Source organism: Triticum urartu, chromosome 6A, assembly GCF_056163025.1.
Source record: "Triticum urartu cultivar PI428250 chromosome 6A, HENAU_Tu73, whole genome shotgun sequence".
NCBI classification, from domain to species: Eukaryota; Viridiplantae; Streptophyta; class Magnoliopsida; order Poales; family Poaceae; genus Triticum; species Triticum urartu.
The window spans coordinates 553,926,890-553,946,155 of NC_141878.1; the positions used below are offsets into that span (position 1 = coordinate 553,926,890).

Sequence of the window (19,266 nt, forward strand, 5' to 3'; positions counted from 1 at the left end):
AGAAGAATACATCGATATTGATAGCATGAAAATCGATAGATTTTGTGCGCTCGTTGCTAGAGATGAGATTAGAGATGAGACTAGAAATGAGATAAGATGCGAAGCAACGTCTACTTCTTTAGAATCGAAGAAGAAAAAAGTGGTGAAACTCAAGAATTCGCAGATCAACAATGAAGACATAGAGAAAATATTAATTCAACTAGTGGGAGCAGTTAGGGGAATTGGATATCTTCTAAAATGTCTAATTGTGGTTCTTATTTTCTTTGGTCTTACTCTCATGGCGAAGAATTGGTGAATTATATACTCCAATGTAAAAAGAAAGGGAATCTATTTGGATGGCCGAATATATGATGAAATGGACTTTTTTTTACTCCACTAAGTTTAGGGGATTGGCTTGAAACGGACAAACTTAGTGAAGTAAATTTGCTTCACTAAGGTTTATTCCGCTGTTTTACTCCTCAATTTTTATGGGATCAGTTAGAAATACCCTAAGACCTTGCGACAACTAAGCATAACTCCGTTGGTTAGGCTATTTACCGTGGAGCCTGTCCATCTGGATTTAAGTCGTAAATCATGGGTGCTTGCTTTCCTTATTTATTTATTTAGGTGGACTCATTATTCTGTTATAGTGGTGTATTTGTCACCTAAGAGCTGTATGTGGCGACCTTGATAATCTGAAGATCTGCTAGCCTATTTTCTACTCATATGGATAAGGTATGCATACATACCTGCAAAGGAATGCATATGCTTAACCTTGTCTCCCACCCGCATGTGACGGGGACTTCATTTCTTCTCGCCTATTCTAGTATGTAAAAACTTTTTCTTTGAAATATATCTAGGTCGGGAGCCTTTCCTTGTTGACAGTTTCAAAAAAAGAATGCATCTGCTTGCATATATGTGAGCACATGTGCCTGTGTTTTCAAATAAAACTCTACGAGTTTTGTTGCAAGAAAGGAAGACGGAATCGCCATCAATCATTTACCTCAACGTAGGTTTGGCATTGACCGGGTGAGGGGTGATTGATGGAGTGAAGGAGCCGCAGAGTCGGCACGCCACGTACCTGCACGGACCACACCAGAGGTAGGCTTGCCGTTGGCTCACCTCTTTCTTGTTTCCCACCGTGACAAGCACCCCATCACCGGCAACAGCAACAGCACGCCGCTGCCGGCGGTATGAACGCCCCTCCCTAATTTACACAGCGCAGCAGCAGCTCTGCTACCCCCCCTCCTCCTCCTCAGGTCCCTATCCGCATCAACCAACCACACACGGCCCAAGCAACAAAGTTCGGGGCCGGTCGCTGTCGAGCCCACCGTGCCGCGCGTCCACAGCCATGCACGCGCACACGCTTCCATCCATCTCTGGCGCGCGCGGGCCAAAAGGAGCAAGCAATTAACCCCGCGCTCCCAATGGAATATGCCCGTGTCGTTCGTTGGCCCGCCGTCGACGCGGGCGGCATCCACACCTGCCTAAAGCGGCCTATAAATCCATCCTTCCATTCCCCAAGAACCATCAAACCCACACAGATAGCTCTGCAGCGAGTCCCAAAGAGATCGATCCAAGCAAGCCATGATGAGATCCTGCCTCTCCCTCGCCCTCCTCGTCGCCCTGAGCGCCGTCGGGTGCGCCGCGGCGCAGGCGGCGGACTACGACTTCTTCTACCTCGTGCTGCAGGTGAGTCAGTGCGCCCGCCCGGCGAGTCCGGTTCGTCGTTGATTGGTTTGTATGCGTTGGTTGCTGATGGTTCGTGCTCCTATGTGTGCGTGCAGTGGCCGGGGTCGTACTGCGACACGAAGCAGAGCTGCTGCTACCCGCGGTCGGGGAAGCCGGCGGCGGACTTCGGGATCCACGGCCTCTGGCCCAACCGCGACGACGGCTCCTACCCGCAGAACTGCAACCCCGCCAACGCCTTCGATCCCTCCAAGGTCAGTCGCTCACACCTTGTTGCCAGCGCCACTAGTAATTCATCTTAATTGTCTCTGATCGCAAAGAACAAAATCCAATGTGACTTCGCTTGAGAGGGACAGCGAAGAAACCGGAACCCCTGCTTTGCTAGTTTGGTACCACACCACACGGCACGATCCCCCCTCTCATTTGATTGCACATTTCAATATTTCATACCCAACACTCAACTTATTTTCCGGTGCTATTTCTTGAAATAAATTCATGCGGATCTTTTCTAATAAATGCATGCAGGATTTATTTTTGTCCGAAATCAATGCCTTATCATATAGATAGACTGAAAACATTCCAAAGTCGACGCTGCATGTGATTGAATAAATTTATTTCTGGTGCCATTTGTCCAATAAATTTAAATCTTTCCAAAATCAGCGCCTTTTATTACTGTAATACTTTTTTTATCCCGAAAAGCTTGTCTTACATTTGTCTAGATACAAATGTATTTAGACACCTTTAGTATATTGAAAGCAATCCAAAAACAGAGTGTCCAGCAAATGAACTGCGGAGCGGCGAGTGATCTGCGAGAAATAACTCTCTAATTTCACGTGCAGGTGAGCGACCTGCTGAGCAGCCTGCGCACGGAGTGGCCGACGCTGGCGTGCCCGACGAGCGACGGCCTCCAGTTCTGGGCGCACGAGTGGGAGAAGCACGGCACCTGCGCGCAGAACCTCTTCAACGAGCACGGCTACTTCCAGACGGCGCTCCACCTCCGCGACCAGCTCCGCGTCCTCGACGCCCTCACCGCCGCGGGCGTCTCCCCCGACGGCGGCTACTACACGCTGAGCGCCATCAAGGGCGCCATCCAGCAGGGGACCGGGTTCGAGCCCTTCGTTGAGTGCAACCGCGACGAGTCCGGCAACAGCCAGCTCTACCAGCTCTACTTCTGCGTCGACGCCAACGCCTCGGGCTTCGTCGAGTGCCCCGTCCAGCCCGGCGGCAGGCCCTGCGGCAACAGGGTCGAGTTCCCGACCTTCTGATGCGCCCATTTCCTTTTCCCTTCAAAGTTCAAAGGCTCGTGATGTTAATGAAGACAAATGTATATCTTGAAATGGTGTAAACATGTGGAGGGAGCCGATTGTTATTTCATATTCAGATAAACAAGGAGCAATACTCTCTTTTTTTGTCATAAAATTCGGTTTAGGATGCACATGCAGCCTCTGATTGCTTGCTTGAGAGTGCACTTACAAGACATGGCGACATATGATCCTGACACAATCAACGGTCGATATTATTTTCCATATATATGCCACAGTGATTTTCAGGTAGGATTCACTGATCACTCTAGTCTTCACATGAAAATCAACAAAGATCGGTTAGTTGCACTTCGCTCTCAATGTGCTTGGCTCGGACAAAAACATATGCAATGCTGGTTATATAGGTACTAACAACTACATATATGGTACAATACCAGTACTAAACAGATCAAGCCTTGATTGTGGAAGGCAGAGCTAACTGCAGCTTAGATGATGTAGATGTTTCTATGCTTTGTAGGAACAAACTCGTCACACTTGAATAATGAAATCCCTTTTAACCCCGCCAAAAAAGAATGTTCACTGCAAGGAGGAAACAAATCCACTGATGAACTAAAAAAAAAGCACATGAACGAAATAGAAAAACCCACAAATAAGCATGAAGGCTCAGGTTGATAAAGAAAAGGCCAAGATACAACACAGTCCCACCTTATGCGCTTGTACATGCACACAACGTACAGAAAAAGCGCCCAGATTCCAACCACTGCAGAGTGGACTTTGATTTAGCAAGTCCAGAAAACTATACATGATATCTTTGTTCGTCGAATCAAATATTAAGTTGCAATGAGTATACATTCGAGAGATCAGGTTTTTTTTTTCTTTTTTTTTTGCAAAAGGATTGGAAAGAGTGTCACTGCCCTATCTAATGTTCAAATGGTTAGTTTTCACAAACATGCCATTGCAATCATGCATGCGCAGGCCGCTAGCTTTTACAATCATTGGTAAATCCAATTGGCTACAAAAACCCTCTACGCCGTTGCCAAGTAAGCACAAACATGTGAGACGGATTAGTTGGAATATATATCTTTTTTAAAAGGGTAAACAGTAGGAATTTTTTGTTACATTGAGTAAACTGAAGGAATTTCTGTTGAATGAGATAAAATCTACCACAACCCTAAAACTTAGAGATAAAAATGGAAATAACAATTACTTTAACTCAAAACATAGAGCAAAGCATGAGTTCCTCTAGACGTGATCAGTATAAGAATGAGAGACATAGCATGATAAATAATATGCAGCATCATCTTTCTTAAACTTGGACTCGGCGCCTCCACCAAAAAGAACATCAACGGCATAATCAGTAGCATCATAATTGCACTTGGGCTTTGACCAACACAGGTATTTGGAGTCAGCACTGATGGAGGGAGACACTCCGGGAACCACCAGGAGTATCTTCTTGCCGAGAAACAAGACTTTTCCATCCAGGCCATGTTGGGGCACCGTGTTCTTTGCGTTCCAGTTCACCCGATACATGCTGACATTGCAATCTCCGACGATTTGGGGTGAACAACTGTGAGCACGATGACACATGATCAACTCTCCATTGTTTTCCATTAGGAAAATCTGGCTAAACCCCATGAACAATTTGTATTCGAATTCGTCGAGCGACTGGAACCCCGTGTGTAGTCCATGGTCGGCCGCCACCACAAGCCGCGGTGGTTGGTTCAGTGTCGCGGTTTGAGTTTGTACCGACGAGATGTTCTTTGACGTGGCACAGTAGACGCGGCCTGCGAACGGCAAGACTGACATGATCCTGTCATGGGAATGAACATGCGTCCAGCGTTCGTCGCCTGGCTTGGCAACAGCTACATAGAAGGAGCGAAAATGAAGCACAACCGTGTCATCGTCGGCAAGGCCCACACCGCTCACCTCAAGATTACTTAGGGTCTGCCCAAAGAGCAGCGTGGCCGCACTTGGAAGCCCCGCGACCTGTCCGGTGAGCGGGTTAAGGAGCTGGCCGGCGCAGGTGCCTAGTTGAAGAATGAGACCCTCAAACGTGGTCGTGAGAACATACTCGCTGAGGAGATCTACATACGGGAGCCCCTGGTAGATGGACTTGCCGGTGAAGACATTGAGGAAGCGTCGCCGGCCGCGGATGTCGAATTCTTTTGGGAGCATGATCCACCGCCGGGGGTGGAACCGCCGGTCCAGGACGCCCTGCGCGCGCAGGTGGGCGGAGCTCGCGCGCCACGACCTGCACACAGCGCGGAGGCGGACGAGGTCGACGACGTCGTTGCGCAGGAGGTTCTCGGCGACCAGCCCCACCGGTCCGGCGTCCAGGTTCGCCCAGTCCCTTGGGCTGCGTGGACGATGCTCATGGGCACGGGAGGATGCCATGTTTCGATCGTCTTGGTGTCGCCGCGAGGTTGGGGAATCGTCGGAGGATAGATCGATGAAAAGGTTCGATAGGGAGGGAGACTCGAGAAACCCTTATTTATAGCGGATCTAATCTAGTGCCACGGTAAAATTTTGCTTTTCTTTTCTTTTTTGAGGGGTAGATATACGTATATGTTACATCTTGAGGCACGACCCCTGGTACAGTTGCGTTTTTGTTTCTTTGAGGATATCTTGCATCTATCTACAACTTTAAAAGGAGACTGAGAAATCTGCATGCGATAAGAGTCCCTTTGTTTTTAGTTTTTGTTTTTGAACTCAGGAATCTGCATACGGAAGTTGGGAAGTAATGGTAGAGACGACCAGCATGTTGCCATGAAAATGATCGCCGTAGACGGTTTGCTGCTGTGGAAGAGGGATGAACCCTCCGCCGACGTACTGCGGTGGGGCAGGGAGGTACCCTCCATACGGCCACGGCGTGCCGTAGTAGGCCTGATGAGCTGGCATGGACGACGTCCATCCATGGGTTGTGGCCACCCAATCATGGCGGTGTCGGCTGGTTCTGGCGAGGAGCCCCACCGGTGAGCTGCTGCTGCTTGCGACCACCGCGTTTGCCGCCCGGGTGGCGATCAGTAGGAAGCGCGGGCGGCTGCGGGTGAGCCGGTACGTTGCCTCATAGGGGAGTGCGGGTAGGGCGCCAGATACGACTGTGGTGGTGGCCCCGGGTACTGCTGCTGCGGCGGCGGGAGCCCGTGGTTGATGGGAGGCGACCGGTGGCGGGGGAGGGCCATCGCGAGTGGTGCTGGCAGCGAGAGCAGTGTGCATGGCCTGGGTCTTCACTTGCTTTATCCGGCGCTCCTCCAACCGGAGATAGGCTATGAACTTGGCAAAGGAGGTCTAGGGAATCAGGGTGAGATTCGCCGCGGCATTGCCAAAGTCTTTATTGAGACCGGCGGTGAGCGTGCACTACCGGAATAACCTTATATGCCTACGGCCATATCTATGCCGACGGCTACCGTAGGCATAGATGGAGCTATGCCGACGGCCTCGTGAATACCGTCGGCATAGAAAAGCCGTCGGCATAGCTTCATCTATGCCTACGGCAGCCGTAGGCATAGTAAGGCCGCCAGCATACATCGATCTATGCCTACGGCAGCCGTAGGCATAGTTAGGCCGTCGGCATAGAGGTGACCCTTGTGGCTCGGGGACAGACGGCGGGCTGACGCTGTCAAATCTATGCCGACGGCCCTGACGGCGGCCGTCGGCATAAATATCATCTGTTTTTTGACTAGGAGCTGCCATGTGGCAGAGCTATGCCGACGGCAAAGCCGTAGGCATAGTTATCCATCTATGTCTACGCAAGGCCGTAGGCATAGCCCCGCCACGTGGCGCCTCCTGGTAGCCCTGAGAACTATGCCTACGGCATGGCCGTAGGCATAGATATCATCTGTTTTTTATTTTAAATTATTTTTATTTTTAAAAAGTTAAAATTTGAATAATTTAAATCTAACTTATCTAAACTTAAACATACACAAATTATACATTGACTTGGGGTAGAATTTTCCATGGATGATGAATATCCAGTTTGTTTTTATTTTTGAGTATGTTAGAAATGTGACCTCGTGTACTTTTGCATATATGTCCTTGTACTTTGTTAAAAGCATAAGTAATTGATACTTGGATCGATTTTGACAAATTTTATATGGTTTTTTTGTCAGAATCTTGAAAGGATTATTTTGCTATACTATGTTTCAAATTTGAACTAACTTAAATCATGTTTGCTTCAAATTTACAGAAAACACCATTTTGTTTCGATTTTTTTGTATATTTTGAGAAAAAACCCTTCGGGGGGTAGCAATGCCACCAGAGCATCGCGCCGGGTCCTCATATATGTCTTAACGTGTGGTGGCACGTATAAAGTAGCAACAACAATGACAACAACCATGCTTTGGTTCCCCAAAATTCAGATTGCACTTGCATCTCTACATACACACACATATGAATATGCACCTCGGTTTGGTTCTGTTTGCATATTTACATTTGCTTTAACTTTGACTGAAACTATCTTTGTGACACTTGCATCAATGGTGTGTTCTGCCCTTGTAGATGTCCTTGGAGAAGATGGCCATTGGAGTGTAGGGGAGAAACAACCTTGTCCTGCTCGAGGAGGAGGAGGACCACCCGAGCTCGACGACGACACAGCAACAGGTAGCACTCGCCTCTCTCCCAAGGTGAAGGTCTGATCCGCCTATTTAGATGGTCTGCTCTCGTCTTATGCATGTGAGGGGAGAAGAAAGCCATTGCACTGAATTATATTTGCATGTGAGGGGAGTGATCCTTTTGGTAGATGCAGAGTATAGATTCACAAAATTCACCACATGAGCGTACTACCTATATCCAAATTCTGGATACCACTTGCATCTTTTGTATGTACACATGAAAAAGCACGACGATTTGCTTTAGTTTGTAGGTGTCCAATTGTTTTTTACTTTTGACTGAAACTATCTATATTGGTGGCACTTGCATCTCCTGTACATACATACATATGAATCAGCACCACACTTTTCTTCAGTTTGTATGTGTCAATTTTTTTGGTTGAACTTTGACTAAAACCAACTGGATGGCACCTCAATCTGTACATACACATGAATCAGCACCACCCTTGGTTCAGTTTTGTATATGTCCATTTGTTTTTTTACTTTGACTAAAGCCAACTTGATGACACTTGCATCTTCTGTATATACATATATACATATGAATCAGCACCACTCTTTTTCTCTTTGAAGCTTGCCTTGAACAACAACTGATGCTTGATAGATACAACCGAAACTGGAGCATCTCTGTACTGTATGTATTAGTAGTATTGTTCGGTTCAAGCACCAACATGACAAGTTATCTTCAGCAAAAGCAATAATTTTCTGCCTTTTTAGTTTGATGCCCCTGTTCTAGACGATTTTCTTTTGGTAAATTCAATGTATAATTACATATTCATCCTCATATGTAGGATCTTCGGTTTGTTGTACTGACTGTATGCCACCTCCATCGTTGCAGCCTTGTCTCCCCCACCACCGCCCCTCGGCCTCCTATAATGTTGTTGTGGATTCTTAGAATGGAAATGTTATGTACATAAAAAATATACTATGGTCTGTGTTTGCAAATCCATGGCTGTTGAATCATGTCTGTATAAGCATTTGTAATAAATAGCTAGCTTTGTTGGCTAATCTTTTTTTCTGGTCTGGTCAGCAAGTATGCCGACGGCAATGCTGTAGGCATAGATGGCTGTCGTGACACCAGGGGCGCGCCACATGGAAGGGCTATGCCTACGGCAAAGCCGTCGGCATAAATCTATGCCGACGGCTTTGCCGTAGGCATAGCCCTGCCGCCAGGAAGAACCGGGGGTTGACACATGGCACGGCTATGCCTACGGCAAAGCCGTCGGCATAGGTTCCATCTATGCCTACGGCTTTGCCGTAGGCATAGCCCTGCCACCAGGAGGCACCAAGAAATGCCACGTGCCAGAGGTATGCCGACGGCTCGGCCGTCGGCATAGATTTCCACCTATGCTGATGGCCAAGCCGTCGGCATACCTATTCCACGTGGCTTCCCGTGAATCGTCAGCGCTTTTGACGGCGCTGTCCGTTGCCGTCAGGCGAAAAACACTGCCGACGGCTAAACTATGATGACGGCTGACGCCCGGCCGTCCGCATAGGCCCTTATGCCGACGGCTATACTACGCCGACGGTCTGACAAGACTACGCTGACGTGATCTGCGCCGACGGGCCTATGCCGACGGCAGCCGTAGGCATAGATCTATGCTGACGGCAAAGGACCTATGTCGACGGCCCTGGGCCGTAGGCATAGGCCGCGAGTCCGATAGTGGTGCTGAGAAGAAGGTGAAGGAAATATGCCCTAGAGTAGAGGCAATAATAAAGTTATTATTTATATTTCCTTATATCATGATAAATGTTTATTATTCATGCTAGAATTGTATTAACCGGAAACTTAGTACATGTGTGAATACATAGACAAGTAGAGTGTCACTAGTTTGCCTCTACTTGACTAGCTCGTTGAATCAATGATGGTTATGTTTCCTAACCATAGACATGAGTTGTCATTTGATTAATGAGATCACAGCATTAGAGAATGATGTGATTGACTTGACCCATCCGTTAGCTCAGCACGATGATCGTTTAGTTTGTTGCTATAGCTTTCTCCATAACTATACATGTTCCTATGACTATGAGATCATGCAACTCCCGAATACCGGAGGAACACTTTGTGTGCTACCAAACGTCATAACGTAACTGGGTGATTATAAAGGTGCTCTACGGGTGTCTCCGATGGTATTTGTTGAGTTGGCATGGATCAAGATTAGGATTTGTCACTCCGATTGTCGGAGAGGTATCTCTGGGCCCTCTCGGTAATGTACATCACTATAAGCCTTGCAAGCAATGTAGCTAATAAGTTCATTACGGGATACAGCATTACGGAACGAGTAAAGAGACTTGCAGGTAACGAGATTGAACTAGGTATTGAGATACCTACAATCGAATCTCGGTCAAGTAATATAGCGATGACAAAGGGAACAACGTATATCGTTATGCGGGTTGACCGATAAAGATCTTCGTAGAATATGTAGGAACCAATATGAGCATCCAGGTTCCTCTATTGGTTATTGACCGGAGACATGCCTCGGTCATGTCTACATAGTTCTCGAACCCGTAGGGTCCGCACGCTTAACGTTTGGCGATGATCGGTATTATGAGTTTATGTGTTTTGATGTGACGAAGGTAGTTCGGAGTCCCGGATTTGATCACAGACATGACGAGGAGTCTCGAAATGGTCGAGACATAAAGATCGATATATTGGAAGCCTATGTTTGGACACCGGAATGGTTCCGGGTGAAATCGGGAGTATACCGGAGTACTGAGAGATTACCGAAACCCCCGGGGAGGTATATGGGCCTTAGTGGAAGAGAGGGGAAAGAAGCAAAGGAGGGGGCACCCCCCAAGACCAATCCGAATTGGGAAGGGGGCTGGCCCCCCTTTCCTTCTTTCTTCCTCCTCCTTCCTTCTCTCCTAAAACCAACAAAGGGAAGGGGGGGAGGAATCCTACTGTCGGTGGGAGTAGGACTCCCTTGGGGCGCGCCTACAGAGGCCGGCCCCCTCCCCCTCCACTCCTTTATATATGGGGGAGGGGGGCACCCCATATACACACAGGTTGAGCATTGATCTCTTAGCCGTGTGCGGTGCCCCCTCCACCATAATGCACCTCGGTTATATCGCAACGGTGCTTAGGCGAAGCCCTATTCTGGTAGCATCATCAACACCGTCATCACGCCGTCATGCTGACGAAGCTCTCCCTCGACACTCTGCTGGATCGTGAGTTCGTGGGACGTCACCGAGCTGAACGTGTGCAGATCGCGGAGGTGCCGTAGTTTCGGTACTAGATCGGTCAATCATGAAGACGTACGACTACATCAACCGCGTTGTCATAACGCTTTCGATTACGGTCTACGAGGTACGTAGATGAAACTCTCCCCTCTTGTTGCTATGCATCACCATGATCTTGCGTGTGCTTAGGTAATTTTTTGAAATGACTGCGTTTCCCAACAGTGGCATCCGAGCCAGGTTTATGCGTAGATGTTATATGCATGAGTAGAACACAAAGGAGTTGTGGGCGTGGGTGTATACATATTGCTTGCCGTCACTAGTTGATTCTTGATTCAGCGGCATTGTTGAATGAAGCGGTCCAGACCGACATTACACGTATGCTTACGCGAGACTGGTTCTACCGACGTGCTTCGCACACAGGTGGCTAGTGGGTGTCTGTTTCTCCAGCTTTAGTTGAATCGGATTCAATGAACATGGTTCTTTCTGAAGATCAAAAAGCAATCACTATACCGCGTTGTGGTTTTTGATGCGTAGGTAAGAATGGTTCTTACTCAGCCCGTAGCAGCCACGTAAAACTTGCAACAACAAAGTAGAGGACGTCTAACTTGTTTTTGTAGGGCATGTTGTGATGTGACATGGTCAAGACATGATGCTAAATTTTATTGTATGAGATGATCATGTTTTGTAACACAATTATCGGCAACTGGCAGGAGCCATATGGTTGTCGCTTTATTGTATGAAATGCAATCACCATGTAATTGCTTTACTTTATCACTAAGCGGCAGCGATAGTCGTAGAAGCAATAGTTGGCGAGACGACAACAATGCTTTGATGAAGATCAAGGTGTCAAGCCGGTGACGATGGGGATCATAACGGTGCTTTGGAGATGGAGATCAAAGGTACAAGTTGATGATGGCCATATCATATCACTTATATATTGATTGCATGTGATGTTTATCCTTTATGCATCTTATTTTGCTTAGTTCGACGGTAGCATTATAAGATGATCTCTCACTAAATTTCAAGGTATAAGTGTTCTCCCTGAGTATGCACCGTCACTACAGTTCGTCATGCCGAGACACCACATGATGATCGGGTCTGATAAGCTCTACGTTCACATACAACGGGTGCAAGCCAGTTTTGCACACGCGGAATACTCAGGTTAAACTTGACGAGCCTAGCATATGCATATATGGTCTCGGAACACTGGAGACCGAAATGTCGAGCGTGAATCATATAGTTGATATGATCAACATAATGATGTTCACCATTGAAAACTACTCCATCTCACGTGATGATCGGACATGGTTTAGTTGATTTGGATCACGTGATCATTTAGATGACTAGAGAGATGTCTATCTAAGTGGGAGTTCTTAAGTAATATGATTAATTGAACTTTAATTTATCATTAACTTAGTCCTGATAGTATTTGCATAACTATGTTGTAGATCAATAGCTTGCGATGTAGGTCCCCATTTTTTTGATATGTTCCTAGAGAAAAACTATGTTGAAATATGATAGTAGAAACGATGCAGACTAGGTCCATGATCTGAGGATTATCCTCATTGTTGCACAGAAGAATTATGTCCTTGATGCACCGCTAGGTGACAAACCTATTGCAGGAGCAGATCCAGACGTTATGAACGTTTGACAAGCTCGGTATGATGACTACTCGATAGTTTAGTGCACCGTGCTTTATGGCTTAGAACCGGGACTTCAAAAATGTTTTGAACACGCCACGGAGCATATTAGATGTTCCAAGAGTTGAAATTGGTATCTCATACTCATGCCCGTGTCAAGAGGTATGAGACCTCTGACAGTACTTTTCCTACAAGATGGAGGAGAATAGCTCAACGAGTGAGCATGTGCTCAGAATGTCTGAGTACTACAATCACTTGAATCAAGTGGGAGTTAATCTTCCCGATAAGATAGTGATTGACAGAGTTCTCTAATCACTATCACCAAGTTACTAGAACTTCGTGATGAACTATAATATGCAAGGGATAATGGAAACGATTCCCAAAGCTCTTTGTGATGCTAAAATCGGCGAAGGTAGAAATCAAGAAAAAGCATCAAGTGTTGATGGTTGACAAGACCACTAGTTTCAAAGAAAGGGAACTTTAAGAAGAATGGCAAGCAAGTTGCCACTCTCATGAAGAAGCCTAAAGCTAGACCCAAACCTGAAACTGAGTGCTTCTACTGCAAAGGAAATGGTTACTAGAAGTGGAACTGCCCTAGATACTTGGCGGATAAGAAGGATGGCAAAGTTAACAAAGGTATATTTGATATACATGTTATTGACATGTACTTTACTAGTGTTTATAGCAAACCCCTTGGTATTTGATACTAGTTCAGTTGCTAAGAGTAGTAACTCGAAACGGGAGTTGCAAAATAAACAAAGACTAGTTGAGGACGAGGTGACGATGTGTGTTGGAAATGACTCCAAGGTTGATAAGATCACCATCGCACACTCCCTTTACCTTCGATATTAGTGTTGAACCTAAAATAAATGTTATTTGGTGTTTCCGTTGAGCATAATATGATTGGATCATGTTTATTGCAATACATTTATTCATTTAAGTCAAAGAATAATTGTTATTCTGTTTACATGAATAAAACCTTCTGTCGTCATTCACCCAAGGTGAATGGTTTATTGAATCTCGATCGTAGTGATACACATATTCATAATATTGAAGCCAAAAGATGCAAAGTTAATAATGATAGTGCAACCTATTTGTGGCACTGCCGTTTAGGTCATATTGGTGTAAAGCGCATGAAGAAACTCCATGCCGATGGACTTTTGGAATCACTTGATTATGAATCACATGATGCTTGCGAACCATGCCTCATGGGCTAGATGACTAAGACTCCGTTCTTCAGAACAATGGAGCGAGCAACTAACTTATTGGAAATAATACATACTGATGTATGCGATCTGATAAGTGTTGAGGCTTGCGGTGGGTATCGTTATTTTCTGACCTTCAGAGATGATTTGAACAGATATGGGTATATCTACTTAATGAAACATAAGTCTGAAACATTTGAAAAGTTCAAAGAATTTCAGAGTGAAGTGGAAATTAACAACAAGGAAAAAAAGTTTCTACGATCTGATCGCAGAGGCGAATATTTGAGTTACGAGTTTGGTCTTCATTTGAAACAATGTGGAATAGTTTCACAACTTGATGTCTACTACACAACCTTCTTCTTATAGACGTTGTTGGGCCTCCAAGTGCAGAGGTTTGTAGGACAGTAGCAAACTTCCCTCAAGTGGATAACCTAAGGTTTATCAATCCGTAGGAGGCGTAGGATGAAGATGGTCTCTCTCAAGCAACCCTGCAACCAAATAACAAAGAGTCTCTTGTGTCCCCAACACACCCAATACAATGGTAAATTGTATAGGTGCACTAGTTCGGCGAAGAGATGGTGATACAAGTGGTATATGGATAGTAGATATGGGTATTTGTAATCTGAAAATATAAAAACAGCAAGGTAACAAGTGATAAAAGTGAGCATAAACGGTATTGCAATGATAGGAAACAAGGCCTAGGGTTCATACTTTCACTAGTGCAAGTCCTCTCAACAATAATAACATAATTGGATCACATAACTATCCCTCAACATGCAACAAAGAGTCACTTCAAAGTCACTAATAGCGGAGAACGAACGAAGAGATTATGGTAGGGTACGAAACCACCTCAAAGTTATTCTTTCCAATCAATCCGTTGGGCTATTCCTATAGGTGTCACAAACAGCCCTAGAGTTCGTACTAGAATAACACCTTAAGACACAAATCAATCAAAACCCTAATGTCACCTAGGTACTCCAATGTCACCTCAAGTATCCATGGGTATGATTATACGATATGCATCACACAATCTCATATTCATCTATTCAACCAACACATAGAACCTCAAAGAGTGCCCCAAAGTTTCTACCGGAGAATCACGACGAAAACGTGTGCCAACCCCTATGCATAGGTTCATGGGCGGAACCCGCAAGTTGATCACCAAAACATACATCAAGTGAATCACGTGATATCCCATTGTCACCACAGATACGCACGGCAAGACATACATCAAGTGTTCTCAAATCTTTAAAGACTCAATCCGATAAGATAACTTCAAGGGGAAAACTCAATCCATTACAAGAGAGTAGAGGGGGAGAAACATCATATTATCCAACTATAATAGCAAAGCTCGCGATACATCAAGATCGTACCACCTCAAGAACACGAGACAGAGAGAGAGATCAAACACATAGCTACTGGTACATACCCACAGCCTCGAGGGAGAACTACTCCCTCCTCGTCATGGAGAGCACCGGGATGATGAAGATGGCCACCGGAGAGGGATTCCCCCTCCGGCAGGGTGCCGGAATGGGTCTAGATTGGCTTTTGGTGGCTACGGAGGCTTCTGGCGGCGGAACTCCCGATCTATTGTGCTCTCCGATGTTTTTAGGGTATATGGAGATATATAGGCGGAAGAAGTACGTCAGGGGGCCCACGAGGGTGGAGGGCGCGCCCATGGGGGGTGGGCGCGCCCCCTACCTCATGGCCTCCTCGAAGCTTCCCTTACGTGGACTCCAAGTCTTCTGGGCTTCTTCTGATCCAAAAATAAGTTCTGTGAAGTTTCAGGTCAATTGGACTCCGTTTGATTTTCCTTTTCTGCGATATTCTAAAACAAGGAAAAAAACAGAAACTGGCACTGGGCTCTGGGTTAATAGGTTAGTCCCAAAAATCATATAAAATAGCATATGAATGCATATAAAACATCCAAGGTTGATAATATAATAGCATGGAACAATAAAAAATTATAGATACGTTGGAGACGTGTCAGCATCCCCAAGCTTAATTCCTGCTCATCCTCGAGTAGGTAAATGATAAAAACAGAATTTTTGATGTGGAATGCTACCTAACATATTTCTCTAAGTAATTCTTCTTTATTGTGGCATGAATGTTCAGATCCATAAGATTCAAGACAAAAGTTTAATATTGACATAAAAATAATAATACTTCAAGCATACTAACCTAGTAATCATGTCTTCTCAAAATAACATGGCCAAAGAGAGCTATCCCTACAAAATCATATAGTCTGGCTATGCTCCATCTTCAGCACACAAAGTATTTAAATCATGCACAACCCCGATGACAAGCCAAGCAACTGTTTCATACTTTTGGTGTTCTCAAACTTTTTCAATCTTCACGCAATACATGAGCGTGAGCCATGGACATAGCACTATAGGTGGAATAGAATGGTGGTTGTGGAGAAGACAAAAAGGAGAAGATAGTCTCACATCAACTAGGCGTATCAACGGGCTATGGAGATGCCCATCAATAGATATCAATGTGAGTGAGTAGGGATTGCCATGCAACGGATGCACTAGAGCTATAAGTGTATGAAAGCTCAACAAAAGAAACTAGTGGGTGTGCATCCAACTCGCTTGCTCACGAAGACCTAGGGCATTTTAAGGAAGCCCATCATTGGAATATACAAGACAAGTTCTATAATGAAAGATTCCCACTAGTATATGAAAGTGACAACATAGGAGACTCTCTATCATGAAGACCATGGTGCTACTTTGAAGCACAAGTGTGGTAAAAGGATAGTAGCATTTCCCCTTCTCTCTTTTTCTCTCATTTTTTATTTTTATTTTTTTATTTGGGCCTTCTCTTTTTTATGGCCTCTTTTCTCCTTTTTTTTATTTGGGCTTCTTTGGCCTCTTTTATTTATTTATTTTCGTCTGGAGTCTCATCCCGACTTGTGGGGGAATCATAGTCTCCATCATCCTTTCCTCACTGGGACAATGCTCTAATAATGATGATCATCACACTTTTATTTACTTACAACTCAAGAATTACAACTCGATACTTAGAACAAGATATGACTCTATATGAATGCCTCCGGCGGTGTACCGGGATGTGAAATGACTCATGAGTGACATGTATGAAAGAATTATGAACGATGGCTTTGCCACAAATACGATGTCAACTACATGATCATGCAAAGCAATATGACAATGATGAAGCGTGTCATAATAAATGGAACAGTGGAAAATTGCATCGCAATATATCTCGGAATGGCTATGGAAATGCCATACTAGGTAGGTATGGTGGCTGTTTTGAGGAAGCTATATGGTGGGTGTCGGTGTCAAAACCGGCGGATCTCGGGTAGGGGGTCCCGAACTGTGCGTCTAGGCCGGATGGTAACAGGAGGCAGGGAACACGATGTTTTACCCAGGTTCGGGCCCTCTTGATGGAGGTAAAACCCTACGTCCTGCTTGATTAATATTGATGATATGGGTAGTACAAGAGTGGATCTACCACGAGATCGAGGAGGCTAAACCCTAGAAGCTAGCCTATGGTATGATTGTTGTCTATGGAGTTGATGAAGTTGTCCTACGGACTAAAACCCTCCGGTTTATATAGACACCGGATAGGGTTAGGGTTACATAGAGTCGGTTACAATGGTAGGAGATCTTGAGATCTTGAATATCCGCATCGCCAAGCTTGCCTTCCACGCCAAGGAAAGTCCCATCCGGACACGGGACGAAGTCTTCAATCTTGTATGTTCATAGTCCTGGAGTTCGACTGAAGGTATAGTCCGGCTACCCGAACACCCCCTAATCCAGGACTCCCTCAGTAGCCCCTGAACCAGGCTTCAATGACGACGAGTCCGGTGCGCAAATTGTCTTCGGCATTGCAAGGCGGGTTCCTCCTCCAAGTCCTTCATAGAAGATTGTAAACACCAAGAGTAGTGTCCGGCTCTGTAAAATAAGATTCCACATATTGCCATAGAGAGAAATATATTAACACAAATCCAATCTACTGACGTATTCTGCAGTGCGCCATCAGACCACAACCAAGCCCTTTACTCGAATCGTTTTTACTTTTCCTCTTCAGCATGTTTTGCGAGGCGGTTTCCTTGGCACGTTTGTCAAAGCAGAGATCGTATACCCTTTTTACGGGATTCTCATCAATACGGACGTGGGTAACCCAACCGCGCCATTTATCACGACGCTCGGGAGGCAAGCGAGTTTTATTAGGTAGGTGGGGACGCATAACCGCATCCGCCTATATAAGGGGATAAGGATCCACCCTTTTTACCTACGCCTTCTTCCTCCCTTGCCTATCCATCTCTTGCGCACCCGAGCTCCAGTGCCCAAGCCCGCACATCCCACCTCAACCTTCTCCAGCAATGTCCGGAGCGGGAGGCAAATGGATGGTCTCCTCTGTTACGGAGGGTAAAGTAAAAAAGCTAAGGAAGGCCGGATACCTGTCCAAGGACATCGCGCACCGGCTTCCCGAAGAGGGGCAGCTTATCCCCACCCCAAGGCCCCATGAGAGGGTCGTGTTTCTCCCCCACTTCCTCCGCGGACTAGGTTTTCCACTCCACCCATTTGTCCGGGGGCTCATGTTCTACTATGGCCTGGACTTCCACGATCTGGCTCCAAACTTCATCCTCAACATCTCGGTGTTTATTGTCGTGTGCGAGGCCTTTCTCCACGTCCGCCCCCATTTCGGCCTCTGGCTCAAGACCTTCAACGTCAAGCCCAAGGTGGTGCGCGGCAGCCAGGCGGAGTGCGGAGGCGCTATGGCGGGAAAGATGGCCAACGTCCTATGGTTCGAGGGCTCTTTCGTGGAGACCCTAAAGGGATGGCAAGCCAGGTGGTTTTATATCACCGAGCCACGCGATCCGGAATGGACCGCAGCCCCTGAGTTCCGATCTGGACCCCCCACGCGGCTTATGTCCTGGAAAGAGACGGGCCTGTCGTGGGGTGACGAAAAAGAGGTGACCGGATTGCAAACATGCATCCAGTCCCTGGTGAACAAGCCAGTCCGGCTTGTTAATATAATCCAAGTTATACTCGTCCGCCGGATCCTCCCGTGCCAACAACGGGATTTTAATCTGTGGGAGTTCGACCCGGCGCAGCACCAAACCCTCAACAGGCTCTTCGACACGACGTATGAAGACACCTGGAAGGTGCTATTCAAGGGCGCCGAGGCTCCCGCATTCGCTTCCGAGGACTGCGGATACAGCTCGCAGCGTCACGCTAGCAAGGTATGCCATCTACACCCTTCACAGGATGTTAAGCCTTTTTTCATAGTTTGACACTATGCGGGATCTAAACTCCCTTTCCTCTGACAGGCTTGGCGGGTGATAGCCGAGCTGATTAACTGTCCAGCTCCGCTGCCCAAAGATCCAGCCCCAGCTTTACTGGTGAAGCTGCTGGCCCCGGCGCCTTATGTGGTGCTGGAGAAGAAGGTCAAGAAGAAGAAGACCACGGGGACTCAAAAGAGTGCCCGCAACGTGGTGGTGTCGGATTCGTCATCTGACGAGTCCAAGGCGCCCTCCTCCCGCGAGAACGAGGAGGAGGAAGGAGAAGACTATCCCTCTCCAGTGGAGGGAGGAGAGAAGAGGAAGGCCGCCCCAACGGGGGAGGCCGAGGGGTCTAGGAAAAGGAAGACCCCTCCGCCGGACTACGCCCCTGACGCCGAAGAGGGCGAAGAGGAGTGGCCAGAAAGGGCCAAGCGTCCGGCAAAATTGTAAGTGTTC

General features: G+C 46.5%; 1 protein-coding gene across 1 annotated transcript; it reads left to right on the forward strand.

Annotated features, from left to right (window-relative positions):
* The first annotated feature begins 1,371 nt into the window (after positions 1–1,371).
* Positions 1,372–3,087, forward strand: LOC125514951 (ribonuclease 1). The gene is made up of 3 exons (XM_048680329.1): positions 1,372–1,671; positions 1,767–1,922; positions 2,508–3,087. Exons 1-3 carry the CDS (start codon positions 1,567–1,569, stop codon positions 2,931–2,933), a joined length of 687 nt encoding a protein of 228 aa, XP_048536286.1. The 5' UTR covers positions 1,372–1,566; the 3' UTR covers positions 2,934–3,087.
* The last annotated feature ends 16,179 nt before the right edge of the window (positions 3,088–19,266 follow it).

Excerpts from the sequence above, each read along its gene's own strand:
- LOC125514951 (XM_048680329.1), top strand. The coding sequence starts at position 1,567 with ATGATGAGATCCTGCCTCTCCCTCGCCCTCCTCGTCGCCCTGAGCGCC. Across the intron at positions 1,672-1,766 it reads TCTTCTACCTCGTGCTGCAG|TGGCCGGGGTCGTACTGCGA; the intron begins GTGAGTCAGTGC and ends GTGTGCGTGCAG. Across the intron at positions 1,923-2,507 it reads ACGCCTTCGATCCCTCCAAG|GTGAGCGACCTGCTGAGCAG; the intron begins GTCAGTCGCTCA and ends TTTCACGTGCAG.